This window comes from Agelaius tricolor, unplaced genomic scaffold (genome assembly GCF_023055355.1).
Source record: "Agelaius tricolor isolate 1412-34295 unplaced genomic scaffold, bAgeTri1.0.p SCAF_6, whole genome shotgun sequence".
NCBI classification, from domain to species: domain Eukaryota; kingdom Metazoa; phylum Chordata; class Aves; order Passeriformes; family Icteridae; genus Agelaius; species Agelaius tricolor.
Genome location: NW_027269266.1, coordinates 1,304,819 through 1,322,765, shown reverse-complemented (window position 1 = coordinate 1,322,765; position 17,947 = coordinate 1,304,819). Strand labels below are relative to the sequence as shown.

At 41.9% G+C, this 17,947-nt stretch overlaps 1 protein-coding gene across 3 annotated transcripts in view; it reads left to right on the top strand.

The window, feature by feature from the left end:
* MINDY4 (MINDY lysine 48 deubiquitinase 4) overlaps positions 1-16,918 on the top strand; it is an 82,679-nt gene extending 65,761 nt beyond the window's left edge. For all 3 annotated transcript variants that reach the window (XM_071428494.1, XM_071428493.1, XM_071428492.1), the window contains exons 16-18: positions 5,739-5,919; positions 10,164-10,236; positions 15,768-16,918. In XM_071428494.1, the coding sequence (XP_071284595.1) occupies positions 5,739-5,919; positions 10,164-10,236; positions 15,768-15,816 (303 nt within the window). In that variant the 3' untranslated portion in view covers positions 15,817-16,918. The remainder of the gene's footprint in view (positions 1-5,738; positions 5,920-10,163; positions 10,237-15,767) is intronic.
* Positions 16,919-17,947: the final 1,029 nt, after the last annotated feature.

Below are 17,947 nucleotides of genomic sequence, written 5' to 3'. Positions count from 1 at the left end.
TATTGTATTTGAAATAAGCAAGCATTGTTTTAACCAAAGGTACCTGTGCTTATGGTGGTTGGATGGAACTACTGTCAATGTGCTTTTGCTTTGTGTGATTGGTCAAGAAAATTATAAAGTGAGTTGTAACATTAAGTTCTTGGTCTGCTGCCTGGGATGTGAGCTGCTGGCATCTTCCCATTGTCATAACCATGGAATGAGACTGATGCTGGAAAATAAAACAGCTCAAGGCACGTTCCCAGCAGTCCCGTCCCATTTGTGATTTGTAAATAGCCCCCTGCTGGTGTCAGATCTGGATTTATCCCATCACATTTCAGGTGCTTTTTAGGATGAAAATTCTTCAGGTAGGAGTTCAGCCAACTCCCAGCATCACTGATGAATGGGAGTGTCTAAATTTCTGACAGTACCCATGTCTTGCTTATTTGATTTTACAGCCAAAGCCCAAGGGCTAACTTGCATTAGAGGGCCTAGAAATAAATGCAGAAGTGTTCTGTGGGCTGAATCCTGATCTGTCTGTGTCATTGCAGTGATGTAACTCCCTGAAGTGGGCTACAGACTTTGTGTGTAGTGAGGAAATGGCAAAATGCTGAAATCTGAGGGAGGGTCTGAATCTCCCTCAAAATTTCTTCATTTTTTGAGGCATTCCAGAAGAGCAGCTGATTGGGACAGGGATAAAGAAAAGCTCTTGAGTCTGCCTGGCATCCTGAGGTCTCTTTTCCTTTTTACATCTGCTGCTTTTTACACCATGGCAGTATAAGGGAACTTTAATCAGAAGCCAGTGCTTTCCAGGAGTCTCTTACTTGCTTTGTCAATCCTAAGATTTAACACACATCTCTTTCTGTTCTTCTCCAGTCATGTCCTTTTTTTTTTTTCCCAGTTCATTATCAGAAAGATTTCCTTTTCTACAAAAGAAAAAAAAAAATAGAAAAAGAATCCAAAGCTGCAGAGAAATTACTTAAGGCTCCAGTGTAGCAGTAGTGTCTGCTATTATTTTATATTATTTTCTATGGCTAAATTTATTTTTTATGGCTATTATTATTTAATATGGCTAAAAATTCTTCAATTTCTGTTTCACCTGGCATAGTGCATACTCTGAATGTCAGATCTCATAAGCATTAATTTTATTTTCCTCAATCTGATTGAAATCGAGTATCTGGCAATGGCAATAACTTCACCCTCACAGTGTCCCTTAATTATCTGCATTTATGTGGCTGAGCTGGTGTTTCAGGGGTGCCCTGGGTCAGTGGGGTCACTGCTCCCCCAGGGGCTGCTGAAAAGGTGTTTGATTTTACACCACTGACACTTCCCTCTGAACAGCCCAGGAACATTGTTCAATATTCAATATTCACTCAGAAAAGGTCACTGCAGCTGTGGGGAATAAAACCCTGACAGAACAAACAATGGGCTGTTGCCTGTAACTCTGAAAGCTTGGTGTAATTATCTTTTTGCCTGTCAATCCTACCAGAAATCCCTCAGTTTGGCAGAACCCAGCCCTCTGTGGAACCATGACATGCTGTGATTGCTTCTCAAATAAACATGTCTAGCAGCTGTATTCAGGGAAAGAAACATAAAGCAAGGAATGATTGATTATAACTGGAAAATCAGTAGTAAAGTCCTACAAACAAGGGGGGGGAAATTATGTTAAATGATAAAACTCCTCGAGAAAAACGCCATCAGATCCTATCCAGTTATCCTGCTTGGTTTTGCTATTACATTCTCTTGTTTCTTGGGTTTTTTTGGTTTTTTTTGAATACACATGGCAAAAGTTGGCCTTGTTCAAGGGAACAAATTAGGGCAGAATGTTGAGGTACCATCCACTCGCTCTGGCAGACCTGTTGGGATAATTCTCCAGCAATAAATGCTTGTCTATAGGCTGAACTTCACCATTGTGTGAATACACAGAGATATTAGATGGAGAATGAGCCCTTTGAAGGTGCTTGCTTTTGAAAAGACCTCAGGGTGCCAGGCAGACTCAAGAGCTTTTCTTTATCCCTGTCCCAATCAGCTGCTCTTCTGGAATGCTTCAAAAAATGAAGGAATTTTGAGGGAGATTCAGACCCTCCCTCAGATTTCAGCATTTTGCCATTTCCTCACTACACACAAAGTCTGTAGCCCACTTCAGGGAGTTACATCACTGCAATGACACAGACAGATCAGGATTCAGCCCACAGAACACTTCTGCATTTATTTCTAGGCCCTCTAATGCAAGTTAGCCCTTGGGCTTTGGCTGTAAAATCAAACAAACAATGGGCTGTTGCCTGTAACTCTGAAAGCTTGGTGTAATTATCTTTTTGCCTGTCAATCCTACCAGAAATCCCTCAGTTTGGCAGAACCCAGCCCTCTGTGGAACCATGACATGCTGTGATTGCTTCTCAAATAAACATGTCTAGCAGCTGTATTCAGGGAAAGAAACGTAAAGCAAGGAATGATTGATTATAACTGGAAAATCAGTAGTAAAGTCCTACAAGCAAGGGGGGGGGAATTATGTTAAATGATAAAACTCCTCGAGAAAAATGCCATCAGATCCTATCCAGTTATCCTGCTTGGTTTTGCTATTACATTCTCTTGTTTCTTGGATTTTTTTGGTTTTTTTTGAATACACATGGCAAAAGTTGGCCTTGTTCAAGGGAACAAATTAGGGCAGAATGTTGAGGTACCATCCACTCACTCTGGCAGACCTGTTGGGATAATTCTCCAGCAATAAATGCTTGTCTATAGGCTGAATTTCACCATTGTGTGAATACACAGAGATATCAGATGGAGAATGAGCCCTTTGAAGGTGCTTGCTATTGAAAAGTTGATGTTTCCCAAAGATCAGAAGGGTGTTCCTGAAATTTATGAGCATTCTTGAGGGCTTTTTAAAGGAGAGGATCAGGGTTAGGGAAGTCTCCATAGGAATTGAAGAAATGCAGCATGGAAGGACACCTCATTCATTCCCCTTTTATTTTCCTTTTGCCTGAAAATGAGCAATGAACCTGCTGGAAAACCAATACTTGAATAGTGATAAAAACACAGCTACTGAGCTCTTCTTAAAAAAAAAAATCATAAAAAAGGATGCAAGTCACATATCCCTGATTTTCCTTTGGAATTCAGCCCTACAAATGTAGGGAAGACACTGGGAAGAAGGGGTCTCTGTTAGCCCTGTTCTCTGCCAGGCTCTTGTTGGGTGGCACAGACACTCTGATGAGTTTCAGGGGTTTCCTGAGGAGTCAGAACACTGGGTGTTCTTCCCTGTCCTGTTCCCAGGTTTTATTCCAGGTTTTATCCAGTATTATTGCCACCAAGCAGGCTGGTCAGGCAGCTGAGGAAGCACTCAGGCCTCACCAGCTGGAGCAGAGAAATGAGGCCATAATTGTGTGTATGGGAGGGGTCTGGAGTCTGTGAGGAGCTGCTGAGGGAGCTGGGGGTGGTGAGCCTGGAGAAAAGGAGGCTCAGGGATGACCTTACTGCTCTCCAAACTCCTGACAGGAGGTGTGGGGAGGCTCAGCCTCTTCTCCCAGGCCACAAGTGACAGGACAAGAGGAAACGGCCTCAAGCTGTAGCAGAGGAGGGTCAGGCAGGACATCAGCAGGAATTCCTTCACTGGAAGTGTGGTCAGATGTTGGAATGGGCTGCCCAGAGAGGTGGTGGAGTTCTCATTCCTGGGAGTATTGAAGAAGCCACTGGATGTGGCACTCAGTGCTCTGCTGTGGTTGTTGAGGTGATCTTCAGTCTGAGGCTGGGCTCAATGCTCCTGGAGGTCTTTTCCAACCCAGATGACTCAAATGATTCTGTTCCACACCACAGCTGATGCTTGAAGAAGCAGCCAAAGGAATCCTCACAGTGAGGGTTGTCCCTACCTTGTCATCAGCATGGATCCACATTATATTTTGTACAAAACATGTTCTGCATCTTGGTGTCAAAGGCAGCAGCTAATCCTCAGCTGGTTAAATGGATGTGACCAAAACAAAGACTTCTCCCTTCTTCTGGGAGAGGAGGATTTGAGCTACAATATTTTTAGACTCTCTGACTCGTCTCAAAGTTCATGTCCTCGCCGCTTTCTGCAAAGATTGTAATTGAAAACTGCACATTTTTGGAGAATGTTCCTGCAGCCCTCAATCATCTGAACAGTTTGTCCTGGCTTCAGGGGGATGGCTCATGGGAGTGAGAGCTGGAGTGGACGTGGCTTTGAAAGTTCTGCATCTCTCTAATCTTTGTCAAATGTTGTTTGATGAAGCTGGGAAGTTGCTTTTGCAGACAAACGTAGGAAGAACACATTTTTAGGAGGAGACTGGCTGTTCTTTTTGGCTTTGACTTATCTGCATATTAAAATATGCATGTTTGTGAGACTGAATCTTTTCATCTGTGTCCCTCTAATTTGCCATCTTTTGTTGAAAATGTGTATTTTCTTTCTTGATAACTCCTGTTACGAGTGTTATTGGAAGCTTGTAAAAATTTCTTTACTTCTAAGCCAAGAATTCACATAAAAAGCAAAACTGTTGTATAAAAGGCTGTTTTAAATAGATATTAGCAAAGTAATGAGTCAGGGAACAGTTACTTAATTAGCTGGAGACTTATCTAACATCAGAAGAAATTCTCGTTGTGTAAGGCAGCTGAATTTGCACTTGTAACACTTCAGATATAAATTCTAAATGTCCATCAAGATGAAAACACAAACTGCTTATCACTCAGTTTTTATTACCACAGAATTAATGTTGGCTTCTGCCTTTTGGTTTTTTCCATTTGCCCCTGTGCCCAGGGTGAAGAACTGAGGAGCTGCTTCCACAGATCTATATCTAGAAATCATGTATGAAAATTTTTCTGTTAAATTTCCTCAGTTTCCACTAGGGCTTTTTCAATGAAAAGCAAAATGACTGAAAGCAAGATGATTTCACTGAAAGCAAAATGTTTAATTTCAGATTTCAGTTTCCCTAAGCAATTTCTCAAAGGTACAAAACCCAGCTGCAGTGCTGCTGGTATCCTCTTCCTCCATCCCTTACAGATTAAATCTCTTGAGTATTCTAGTTTAAAACATCTTTAAATGAATATGAAAGCTTTTGTGCGCTTCCTTAGAGAATATTCAGATTATTTATAAATACACTTTCAAAAGAAGGACAAAGGCTTAGAAAAGGCTTAGGTGGAAGTTTTCTTTTCCCATGAGCATGTTTCATTTTTAAGAATAACGAAGCAAAACAAATGCTTCTGTTACTGCTTTCTTCTCTAGCTGAAAATGCATGTTTTGTATTTTGTATCACCTCCTGTGAACTAGGAGGTGACAAAGTGAAGGGAATACATTGCTTTCTCTACTCAACACAAGATTTTGGGCTCAGTTGAGTTGCCCAGGCAGGGATGTCTCAGGGCATTTGAGATCCTGCGAGTCTCTTACCTGGTTTCCAGTCACTGTTGAATGACAGCACAGCCTCCCATTGATCCAATGTTGTATTCCTGTGGTTTTACAGCTTTTGCAGAGGACATATCTCCTGTTGGTTCAGCTCTTCTGGGGTCTGATCTTTGAGCTCTAAGAGCACTACAACTGCATTTCATTACCTGCCACAACTCAAGGCCCAATACTTCCTTTATAATGCTCCATGATTTACCAGAGCTGTACTGGTCTGCTTCATCAACAGTCTCTAATGAGCCTTCATTAGTGTCTGTAGCCTAGAATAAATAAATGATCTTCCAAATTTTATGTTTTCCACAATGAATTGTTTCTCCCGCCAAACCCAGTGACGTTCTGCTATTTTGTATTTTCCCTCTAGGTTGGTTGTTACTTGAAGACCCCCAAGTACCCAATTTGGCTGGTCTGCAGTGAAAGCCACTTCAGTGTGCTTTTCTGTTTGGAGAAGGATTTACTCAGTGACTGGAAAACGGGACGGAGGTTTGATCTCTATTACTACGATGGCTTGGCCAACCAGGATGAAGAGATTCGCTTGACAGTGGGTATGAGCAGCTCCCTGAATCTGCATTTCACCTCTGGGGGGGCAGAAAGGAGGACCCAATAATACAAACAGTGATGGTTGCAGGCAGTGAGCGTTAATTTGTGTGCTGTTGCCTTATTTCCATAATTAGTTTTGGTGATTAATTGCATTTCGCAGGGAAGTTTTGAGGATAAGCTCTTGGAAGGGTTAACACTGAGCATGTGTCACTTTATACACACTGGGGAAAAAATTCCAGTGGTACTGATTCCCAAGGAAAAGGTTGTGATCTCTGGCTTATTCATACTCCCAGGATTACAAAATATGTTTCTCTACTCCTATTCTCCTTCACGTCATCTCACTGTAGCAGGAAGTGCAGGTCTCCAGTTCCTCACCCTATATGCCTGTAAGAAAATGAGCAGAGAGGGTGAGGAAACATGAAATTCTTGCCTCCAAGGCAAGAAGATGCCAGTACTCTGCTAAAAAAGTTTAGTCTCTTACCTGCCAGGAAGCACAAGCCTGCAAAAGATCTTCCAACTTGTTACACTCCTTCTTTCAGGAGGCCATGCCAAATTACACAGCTGCTTTTACAGTAAATACTTCTTCAACTGGAAGGCATTTGGATGAGTATTCTGATCCTTAGAAAGCACCTACTTCAATACATTCTCCACCACTAAATCCCTGTTTGCTAATAATATCCTACTCACCTTTTGTTTTCTTTCCTTTGGTACATTTATACAATCTTGCCTGTGATTCTTTGATAACCAAATTCCTTCTCAATCTTAAGGAGCCACTCTACTACAGTCTGCTCTTTAGAAACAAGTTGTCTCTGTTCTTTATTTGCATCAACATCCAGGTTTTTGCACAGGCTGGGTGTTGTATGTTCTGCTTGAGTCCATGTGGCAAAGTTGTTTCTGTGCTGGGAGTTCTGGGAGTTTGAGCCCCTCATGAGATTTGGTAGTGAGTTCAATCATCTTTCTGCCTGTTATTTATCCTCTTACTTTAAAGAAAATCCCTGTCATTCTACTGCAGGGGTCACATGATATATTAGCTCCAAAAACAATCAATTTTCACAGGACTGTGGTTGCCAGCTGGTTCCCACATCCCAGACAAAAGTGACATGGATGATACAGCTCAGCACAGGACTAGAGACACATTTTTTCTATTGTGTTGTACCACATAACATCTGGTCCAAAACAGGTATCCTAATGTGTCTTTCCATCATCAAGAATGTTTCCAAAATCATGAGCTGCCAAGCCCTCTAAGATCCCGGGATGAGAAATTCCCCAGAGCACATATAAATTTTTCCCTTTGCTGTCCAACCTGTCATGGCATTCCTTTGTGTTTCTCCTCAAAGCCAAAATGTGCATGGAGTTGTAGATATCTCTTTGTTGTGGCCATAGACCCTTCCAGGGCTGTGTCCCAGTAAATTCTTTGTTATCTGTGAAATTCTGCAAAAGGCAGTAAAAATGCAAATACTTCCATCATTCCACAAAAACGCTGCCCTGGTTCTGGCTGTGCAGTAATCCCTTGCTAGGTCTGGAGAAAACTGTAATTACTTTACATCCAAAAAGGTAACACTGGCCAAACATCTAAACCCAGCACACAGGAGCAGATGGAAATATCAGAATGCTAAATATTGCTGGAATTTCCCTTGTGGAAATCCCAGCAATAGGTGATTTTTAGGCAGCATCACCTGGAGATGCAGCATGAGGAGCTGGGTGCTGCCCCAGGGACATCTCCCAGCAGCAGGAGATGTTTTTGCTTTATTTGAGCAAAAAGTTGGATTCCTTAAAATGGGAATCTTGATTATAATTAGGTAAAATTACCATCAAGATCACATTTCAGGAAATATTAAAGAAATTGCACTGGACAAGAAAGGCAAAAAAGACAGAAGAGTAGAATTAGATTTTGGGAGTAGCAGCAATTGCTACTTTATATTGAGAATTTGCTTTGCTTCTCATACTTAACCATTTGCCAAAATGTCGACAAGAAACATAAAGTTCCTTCATAAAAGCAGGTTAATGACATCAACATACCATCATAAAGAGAGGAAAATAACAATAAATCTTTCCATTGGGGTAGAAATTTTAGATAGGCAGAGAAGAGCTGTAGCAGTGCTGGCACTCAGTTTCTCAGTAATTAAGGGCAGAATATACATATTCCTTTTCTTTCAGATACACCTTTATGTTTTTTTCCTGTTTCTTTGAATGAAAACACTCCATTCAAAACTTTTGATTGGAAGAATTCAAGTCTAAAAATGACAATATTCATAAAAGTTGGCCATGAGTGGGAAAAGCAGCCACCCCAAGTACCTGTCCTGCTACCAGGGCTATGGTCAGGACAGTGGCTTAGGTTGCACCTGGAGAGTTTTAGAGAAAAATTTCTTCACAGAAGGGGCTGTCAAGAACTGGAACAGGTTGCCCAGGGAAGTGGTGGAGTCACCAATCCTGGAAGTGTTCAAAAAAACCTGTAGTTGTGGCACTTGAGGACATGGTTTAATAGTGAACACGGTGGTGGTGCTGGATCTATGGTTAGACTTGATGATCTTCGAAGTTTCAACTTTTATTATTCTAAAATTGTATGTTAGGAACTCTTCAAAATTATGATTAAAAAAGGCTCTTTTAAACTTAAAAGATTTCTCTAAGTTCCTGATGATCTAGAGGAAAACCACCAGTACTTCATGTACTTTTAAATATTGTCCGTTTCCCTCTGCTCCGACCTTGCAGTCATCCAAAGTTTTCTGCATGCGTTTGTACCCATCAGATCAACACACAAGGGAGAGCCAGGTCCTCTCTGTGACATGAGAGAGCCAGCTAGATCTGAGACTGGCAGCTGTGAATGGCCAGGACAATGCCCTCCCATCCTGTCTCCATCAGTCTCACTGAAGCAGACCCAAATCCTGCACCCTGCCTTGGCATCGTGCTCCATTGGCTGGGCGACAGACAGAAAAAGAGAAAGGAAAAAAAAAACCAAAAAAACAACCCTTGGGCTGCTGCAGTTTAAATGTCTGACTCCAAAACAGGAAACAGCTGAGCAGACTGACATCCAAGCTGGTGGCAGGATGTTTTGTCCCTGGGAAGTTCAGCTCTACTTTCACTGGTGACACATGCCGTGGCTCAGACAGTGACCTCTCTGTTTTCCCTGGAGCTGTGATGGCCTCTCTGCCCCCAAGGAATGGTCACGGCCTGGGGAGGCTCCCTGGGGTTCTGTAGGAGCCATGGGGGCTTAGGATGGTGGGGATGGATGGAGATGAGAGATCTCTGAAGGCAGGGCTTGGAACTTGGGGTTTATTGCAAAGGGCCTGGGTGCAGGGCCCTGCTGGGAGCTGCCAGACACAGCTCAGAGCAGGCCCAAGAGAAGTAAAGAGAGTGGTAAAGAGAGAGAAGGCAAGAATGTGGTAAAGAGGATTAGAGAGTAAAAGAGAGGATAAAAGAGAGAGTAAAAGAGGGTAAGAGAATACCATAAATCTTCTTCTGTGCTGAACATTCTAATTCTCACTAACCAATCTAATTCAAGATAAAAATCCTGTAGCATTCCCATACAGCCTATAAGAATCATTACATTACCACACTGTGTTACATTTTAAACCCTAAAAACTCCTCTTTGGGCCCCTTCTGCCAAGCTGGCAGGGTCTGCTCTGACCCTTGGGCCTGTCTGCAAGCAGAGGGTGTTGTTCCATCAAAAGGGGATCACCTTCAGCCAGCCACACCATTGTTTTCCAGTTGTTCAGTAACTAAGGGATCTCAAAGCTTGCTTTCATTTCAATCTCGCTTATAGTTTCCATATTCTCAAAATCTTTTGCCAGGCAATCATATTTATAAGGCTTTCCTGTTTCATCTTCCCCAACAGTGTTCCACACAGCATCTTCTTCTCCTGTCTGTGCATTGCTTGCTGAGCAGTAAAGGGAAAATCTTCTTTTCCAGGGTGGAATGGTCCTAACCCAGTTCAAACTGGACTCGGGGTTTCACGTTCAAGTGTAGCACCATCACTGTCTTTAGCATTTGACTAACAAAATTACTCAGTAATTACAACATCAATTGCAAAATAAAGGCCTCATGACAGCCCTGCAGCACATTTCAATCATTTTCATCAGAAAATGATTTCATTTTCTGAGCTGTGGTTTTTCCTTGAAACCTAACCTGGCTCAGTGGTCAGTGGTGGATGTGGCAGAGGTTGGACTCAAACCATCTGAGAGGTCTTTTCTGTGGGGTTCTGTAGGAAGAAAAGGTTCCCCAGGCACTAACAATGTCTGTTTTGTCTCTGCAGATACAACTCAGGTGTGCCCTGAAAATAAAGAAAACGATCTTACTCCTCCACTTGAGCACTGTATTAGGACAAAGTAAGTGAAATTCCAGTTTTTCATACAGATACATTCAATTGTTGACACAAGTAAAATACATGAGGAATCTCAAAAAAAAATTCAGCAAGTAAAGCTGAAAAATTAATGCTTAAAAATCAGAAAGGATCTGAATGGGCCGGGCTGTGTTAATATATTTTACACATTTAATTGTGTGCTATTGTAATTAACAGTGAACTGTCCAAGGTGTTCATTCTTAGAGGAACCTTCACTTCCATCACCAAGAACTGACTGAGCCAAATTCAGTCTGAGAGCACAACTTGGTTGCAACGAAATCTAAATCTAAATCTAAATCTAAATCTAAATCTAAATCTAAATCTAAATCTAAATCTAATATAAATCTAATTCCCAAAAGTGCTTGATTGCAGAGTTATAATGAGAAAAGGAGACAATTTATTCCATTTTCATCAGTCTTTTCTGAAAAACAAAAGGGGGACCTGGGTGTTATTTTCAATGCATGAAGGCCCATTGAAGAGTCTCAGTTTTCTGTGGAGAGCACAGGGTTTGTCAGGTTTTGTGCAGTCATTCCTGACAGCCCTTAGCTCCTGTTCTCTCCTTACAGACAGGGATAATTCCTCTCATGTTGGGATTTTCATGGCCATTTGGAGGCCTATATAACCAATCATCCAAATCATACTGAAGTTAATGGGAACATTTTCAGCTCAGTGAGACATGAAAGAAGCAAAATGGAGAAATTTAACTGGGCAGAAAATTCAGCTTTATATCAACTCCAGCACGGCTTTGGAAGTTACTGTCTGAATATCTCTGGAGCAAGAAGTGAAAGCCTCTTTGTCAGAGACCATAACATTTGTTAAATCAGCCAGCCAGGCAGCTTCAGGTTTCTCTTGCAGTTTCCCTCCTGTCCTTGCTACAATTTGCTCTGCAAAAAAACCCCAAAAAACCAGCAGCAAATAAATAAATAAGAACAGTGGCTGCCAGTGTGTTGATCAGAAAATCACTGAAAGGTAGAAGAGGCATCCTGCAAGGTGACAGCAGTGACATCAGTCCAGCCTTCCTGCACATACAGATTTTATGGATTCCTCATTTCCAGTGACACATCAGCATGACTGCAAACTAAAATAAATAATGTATAACCTCAGAAAGCCCCACAGGGAGAATAATGCATGCAACTACTTAAAGTCTTAGTATATCTTCCACTCCTGGCATTGTGTCAGAATTACACAGTGGTGGTGGTGCTGCTGCTGTTTGTTTATTTGAAGGTCCCTACTTTCATCTGCTTGAGAGGTAAATTACCAGCAAATTCCAGTGTCAATTTATTTTGTTTGTAGCATTCTCAGTCTGATTTACCCTGAGCAGGCTGGCTCCTTGTTTTCAGTGTGCTCCTTTTGCTTTGAGGGTATTTATCTAAGCGTGGCCTTGCTGCAAGAGGTTTTTCATGTTAAATTTTTTCCTGGCTTTTTTAAGAACTTTTTCTTCCAACTACAGAACACCATATAAGTAAAAGTAAGAACCAACCCAAATAACCAAATTTTTAGCAATTTAGGGGATTAAAAAATTCATTTTTTAAATGATACAACTGTGGAAAACTCCCCTAAACTAATTTTTAATAAAGCAAAGATCTGTTACTTACTTTGATGAAGAATTCATGATGAAGACCTCTCTTCAAAAAAGGCAGGATAATTTCTCAGGCAGAGTGGAGAATTCCACAGTCTGGACATTCAGAGCTGAGACAATAAGCTATCATTAATTGGTTTTAGTCTTAATTGAGAGTTTTGCTTCTATTCACATGCCTCAGTTCTGTTTTAATCCATGACAATGGATTAAATTAAATTGATTAATTAAATTAATTTAATTAAGCCCATTGCTTACCCCAATACCTGAGCACCACCATCCTGTAGCATACTGAGTTCTGTGCCTCATATCTGCCTGATCTTTGTTCTCTTACCCTCTCCTAAAGGGAAAAACTGCACTGGTAATAGACTGGTTTTGCATTTAGATAGTAATAACAATAATAATAATAATAACAATAATAATAATAATATCAGAAGAAGAAGAAGAAGAAGAAGAAGAAGAAGAAGAAGAAGAAGAAGAAGAAGAAGGGTTATTTTGCCTCTGCAGGAGGAGGAGGAGGCCCCTGCTTTCAGTCCCTGTTGTTTAAAACATCAGAAGAGTTCAGTTCTGAGTTTAGAGCAGGGAACCCTTCAGCTGGCTCTGGAATAACCAGTCACCACCAGGTACCAGTGTAACTGCAGGTCCCCAGAAAAAGGACAAGGAAAAGTGCTTTTCTTGTGGCATTTAGTTAATAATAATAATAATAATAATAATAATAATAATAATAATAATAATAATAATAATAATAATAATAATATTTTTTAATAATAAAACTACTGATCATTATTTTTAATAATAATATTATTATTATGAGAAGAGAAGGGTTGTTTTGCCTCTGCAGGAGGAGGAGGAGGCCCCTGTTTTCAGTCCCTGTTGTGTAAAACATCAGCAGAGTTCAGTTCTGAGTTTAGAGCAGGGAACCCTTCAGCTGCCTCTGGCATGACCAGTCACCACCAAGAACCAGTGTAACCTGGTGGTCCTGAAAAAAAGGACAAGGAAAAGTGCTTTTCTTGTGGCATTTAGTTAATAATAATAATAATAATAATTAATAATAATAATAATAATAATAATAATAATAATAATTTTCTATTTAGTTTTTAATAATAATAATACTACTCATCATTATTTTTAATAATAATAATATTATTATTATGAGAAGAGAAGGGTTATTTTGCCTCTGCAGGAGGAGGAGGCCCCTGTTTTCAGCCCCTGTTGTGTAAAACATCAGCAGAGTTCAGTTCTGAGTTTAGAGCAGGGAACCCTTCAGCTGCCTCTGGCATGACCAGTCACCACCAGGTACCAGTGTAACCTGGTGGTCCCCAAAGACAGGAGAAGTAAAAGTGCTTTTCTTGTGGCTCTCAGCCCCAGACATCTGTGGCAGCAGTGGATTCTGCCCAGGGATGTCTGGAATGTGCATCCCTGTTTTGTTTTGTAGATGCCGTGCAGACAACTTATCCTGTTCTTCCCTGAGGAATACTCTCATATCACAGTGCTGATCCTCAGCACTGGAGGAAATAACATCTGTTAGCTCAGCCTGAGGGGGACCAAACTCTCCTCTGCTCTTAGAACCTGAATTTAGCAGGGTTTTTCATTAACCCTCTGTGGTAGTGAGGCTGTGGGATCCATGATTTCACCTGCTGGCTGTGAACCGAAACACCCAAAGGGGATTTGCTGGATGAGAGAAGAGCAGAGCCTGGGCATTTCATCCTGAATTATTGATGTGCTCCTGAACAATACCAAATTGTCAGCACAGGAGATGCTCACTGAGTGCTATTCCAGACTGAGCATTGTTCAGGGCCTGACCTGTTCCTCCTCAGTTCCCGTTAACTGCATGACCCTTGGGTGAGGTTGTACTTGAGGCAGGTGGGTCAAATGTAGTTTTCCTTTTGCTAATCTGATAAATTATAATTGAATCAGCAGCTAGAAAATGCCTCACATTGCAATTACACTGTGGCAGGATAGTTTGGGGAAGTGATCACCTGCATTGTCCAGGAAATTTTGTATCTGTTTGGAAATAAAAGACTTTTTCAGCATCTGTGAGTGAGATTCCTCACTCTTTGACACCTTTTTTTATGCAGATGCAAGAGGGGGAAAAACGTTTTGGACCTGTCTCATAGAAGGAAACAGCCAAAGGCAGCTTTTTTTTGGTCTAAAAAATGGTTTGAAAATAAACCCAGGAGATGAGGCTTGTTCTGAAAATAACCTTCAGTCCTGCTTCAAAAATTCTGCTCTGTTTAAGCTCTTTATGGAAAGCCAGTTTTAATAAAAGCCAATTCCTCACTGCACAGTGATTAACAACTTTTACTAAAAAGTAAAGAAATGGTGTCAGCAAGGTGAACAATCCCACAGGGCACAGTGCAGGCTCATTTGGGGTTTTTTGGTGTCTGTGGATCCCTCTCAAAGCTTTTATCACCCTGGTGAGATAGCAAATTGCACCTTGGGAAGATTGTACTCAAAGATAAGGGGAGTTATCTTTGCAGACTTTATCTAAGCAGACTCAAATTATGATGGCATTACCTGACAAACCCAATGGGGACAGAAGGTGGCAGTTGTTTTTTCCATTTGGTTGTTTAAGGGTGACATTGAACTCTCTGACAGGGACAGCTCTCACCTCTGGCAAATACCAGATTTAGGTTGAATAACCCCAGATGAAACAAATTCTGCTTTTAATTAAGATGTGGGGCATCTCTGCTGTGTATTCCTGCTCTGTATTCCTGGGATGGAGGCAACCTTTCTGCAATTCTCAATTTGAATTTTCTCAGCAAAGTAAAAAACAGAAGGAAAAAATTTCACAACAGCCCTCAGATGGCCACTTCCTTTGAGACATTGCCCTGAAGACTGCAAGAATTCAGCTTTTGGTTTTGTTTTACACTTAATTGGCTTGCTCAGCTCAAGGACTGAGCTGCCATACTCTCGCTGACACATCCTGTCCTCGGTGACAGAAAGAATGTGGCACTGGCAGCTCACTGCTCCCTCCACCTCCTCACCAGTGCCTTACTACTCTGAGACAGATTTTCAGAACAGATATAAATACTCAGCACTGGGAATGCAGCAGTTTAGTTCCCAGAAAATGGGGACCATGACCTTGCAGATGAGAAAAGCCACAGGGCAAGGGTGAATCCATGCCACGAGGGGTGAGCTGACTCACTTCAGGGAGGTGACTGCAGAGCACCATCCTGCTTTCACCAGGTTTTGGGGCAGATCTCTGTCTTTTGCCATGGTTTGAAGACACATTTAGTGGCAGATTGAAGATTGATGCCTCCTTTGCATTCAGTCACATTGCTGAGGTGGGCAGCTGAGCTGTGGCAGCCAGTGCAGAGCCAGGAATGAGAAAGGTGGAAGGTTCCAGAATCATTCTGTTCTCAGTGTCCATCTTCAGGGTCATGCTGAAGGAGGAATAAGGGCAGAGAAAAGCAGAACCTCAGCACAGGAAAAGCAAAACATCACCATTAAAGTGAGCCATGGAGTGCTTGGAGGAGCCAAGGTCAGGAGCAAAGACAGGTGCTCAGTGAAGTGATCCAGGCACAGGATCTCAGAGTCACAGAGTTCCTAATCAGGGCTAAACAGAAATAACAAAATAAGCAAATTGCCTACTGAGAGCTGAGAGTGAGTATTTTGGGTTAATATTTATTTAGGGTTAATTCTTGTAGCCATCTTGGGCATTCCCTAATTATTCTGTCCAACATGAAGGTCTCTGTTGTGAATCAGCTGCTGCTGTGTTGCCCAGAGAGGCTGGAGAAAGGGTCAGGACAGAGACATCCAACCTTGGCACCTAAAATCAGGGGGTAAAATTCCCTCACTTGTGCTGCATTCCCTTTGGGATGGGATTAGTCACCCCAAACAAGCCCATCCCAATCTCTCCAAGTTTCCCTGGGTGGATCAGGGGTGTGGGTTGGCCTTTCAGGTGATGAACTGATGGATGTGAATGATTTCATTTCTAGGTGGCAAGGAGCTGTCATCGACTGGAACGGCACAGAACCCATCTTGTGACTGATCTGAGCTGCTCTTTATTTGGGAAGACCAAAAGGAAATGACTGAATGAGCACATTCCTATTCCCACCAATGCAGGAAATAGGGCAGTGGGAGATGAGGAAGAATGACAAGGTTTGCAGGCTGGCAGAGTTTCACCTCAGTCACCTCGTGCTTCAGATATTTTGCTTTTAATATAAACAACACTGACGTAAATTCCTTGTCACTGCCCTCAGCATAAAGCTCCTGAGGGCAGGCTGGGTTCCCACCACCAAATCAAGGTTACAGATGAAGCTCTGAAGTCATCAACGTCCCCTTGAGGTCTCCTGCTGGATCCACTCTGTATCCTGCAATTGTTTGGAAGCATCTGATGGGAGATGCTGAACTCAGATTTCTCTCACTTTACAGCCTTCTCTGTCCTGCCTTGTTCTTCCTTGAAAAAGCTGCAGTGCCACTATAAAACATCATCCAAGGAACATATATCCACCTAGTTACCTGGTGTTAGCAAGCCTAAATAGGCTGGTGACCATCTGGGCTTTTTTTGGGGAAAGCCTGGCCTATACCAAGTTCTTGTTGTGTCATAAATTTGCAGTAAGGATTGTGGTTGTGTGTTACCAAAATAATCCCATTGGTAGTTCCTAGGTGCAGCTGGTGTGTAACAGTGCCTCATGCTGATATAGCTCATTTTTCTTTCTGGTAAGAGGCAGCTGTATCAGTGTCTTTACATGGATGCCCTTATTTCTACACAAGAGTTTATTCACACCCAGGTGGCAGATCAGAGCTGGGGTTTTGCTTCTCCATAACTACAAGGAAACAGGAGATTTGTTAGTTTTGAAATCCAAATGGTGCCTATCTGTGATAAGTACCAGTTTCCATGGTTAAATAAAATGCATGTGCTGGAATGAGGTACTGTGGAGATGGATACTGAGGTACTGAAGCCACAGGTTGTACTCTGATTAATTCTGCTTTAGCAACACTTTACCAAAATTGGGGCAAGTTACTGTGCAGAAGGTTGGAAAAAAATGCCTCAGGGAAAAAGGCAGATAAATGGTGTTTCTAGAGGTATTCCTCTCTTGAGAGTGAATATTTCATGAGAGTTCAATAAAGGACTTTTACTTCCTGATGCTTATTGTAGCACCTTCTTCCTAGTCAGTGTGGAAACTGCTCTGGGTCCTGAAAAATGGGTGGAAAATCAATTTCCAGCAAAAATTCAATGTTGTTCTGGGTGTAGGGTGCAAACTGACTGTGCAAATGGAGATCTCAGGGAATTAGCACTGGAGTTTGATTTGAAAACCAACCTGAATATAAGTTACAAAGGAGTGCCAGAAAGGTTGAGATGGCCTTTGGAAGATCTGCCTCCCCCTTTGCTTCTCATTCACATCAAACTGTCACAGAATGGTTTGGGTGGGAAGGGAAATTAGAAATCCTCTTGTGATTTCTAATTTCAATCCTGCCATGAGCAGAAACACCTTCCACTGTCCCAGGCTGCTCCAAGCCCTGTCCAGCCTGGCCTTGGGCACTCCCAGGGATCCAGGGGCAGCCACAGCTGCTCTGGGAACCTGTGCCAGGGAAGAATTTCTTCCTAACATCCAGTCTAAACCTCCCTCTTTCACTTTAAAGCCATTATATGCAGTTATGGGTTGCAGTTGTTTTAATTTTATTCATTTCAGCGTAATAAAATCTGTTTGGTGTAGATCAGACAGATGAACTTAAAACTTTGGGAGATCCAGATCTGCCAAAGAGATTCAGCACCAGATTCATGCTCATTCCTGACTGCTGCCTCTGCCATCCCTGTGTATTTGGGGATGTGTGTGCTGTCAGCTGCAGCTGGATTCAATAATGTCTTTAAGATACCTCAGCCTGAGCTTCAGTGTTCATGGCAAGTCCCAACCAGCCAAAGATCCCAGATGTAAAACCTTTTTTCGCCTCTTGGAAATTTCTATATTCTACAATCCACACTTTGTTTCATGAAACAAATACAGTTTGATTTTCCCACCTGCCTCACAGGACGTCCATAATATAAAATTTTGAGGGGTGCATTTGGACAGAAGATACTGTGGAGAGGACAAATGTTGGAAGGTTTTGGAACCAAAAAAATTCCTTTCTGGTTTTTCCAGCCTAGTAAACCCACACCATTTATTTCAAGGCCTTA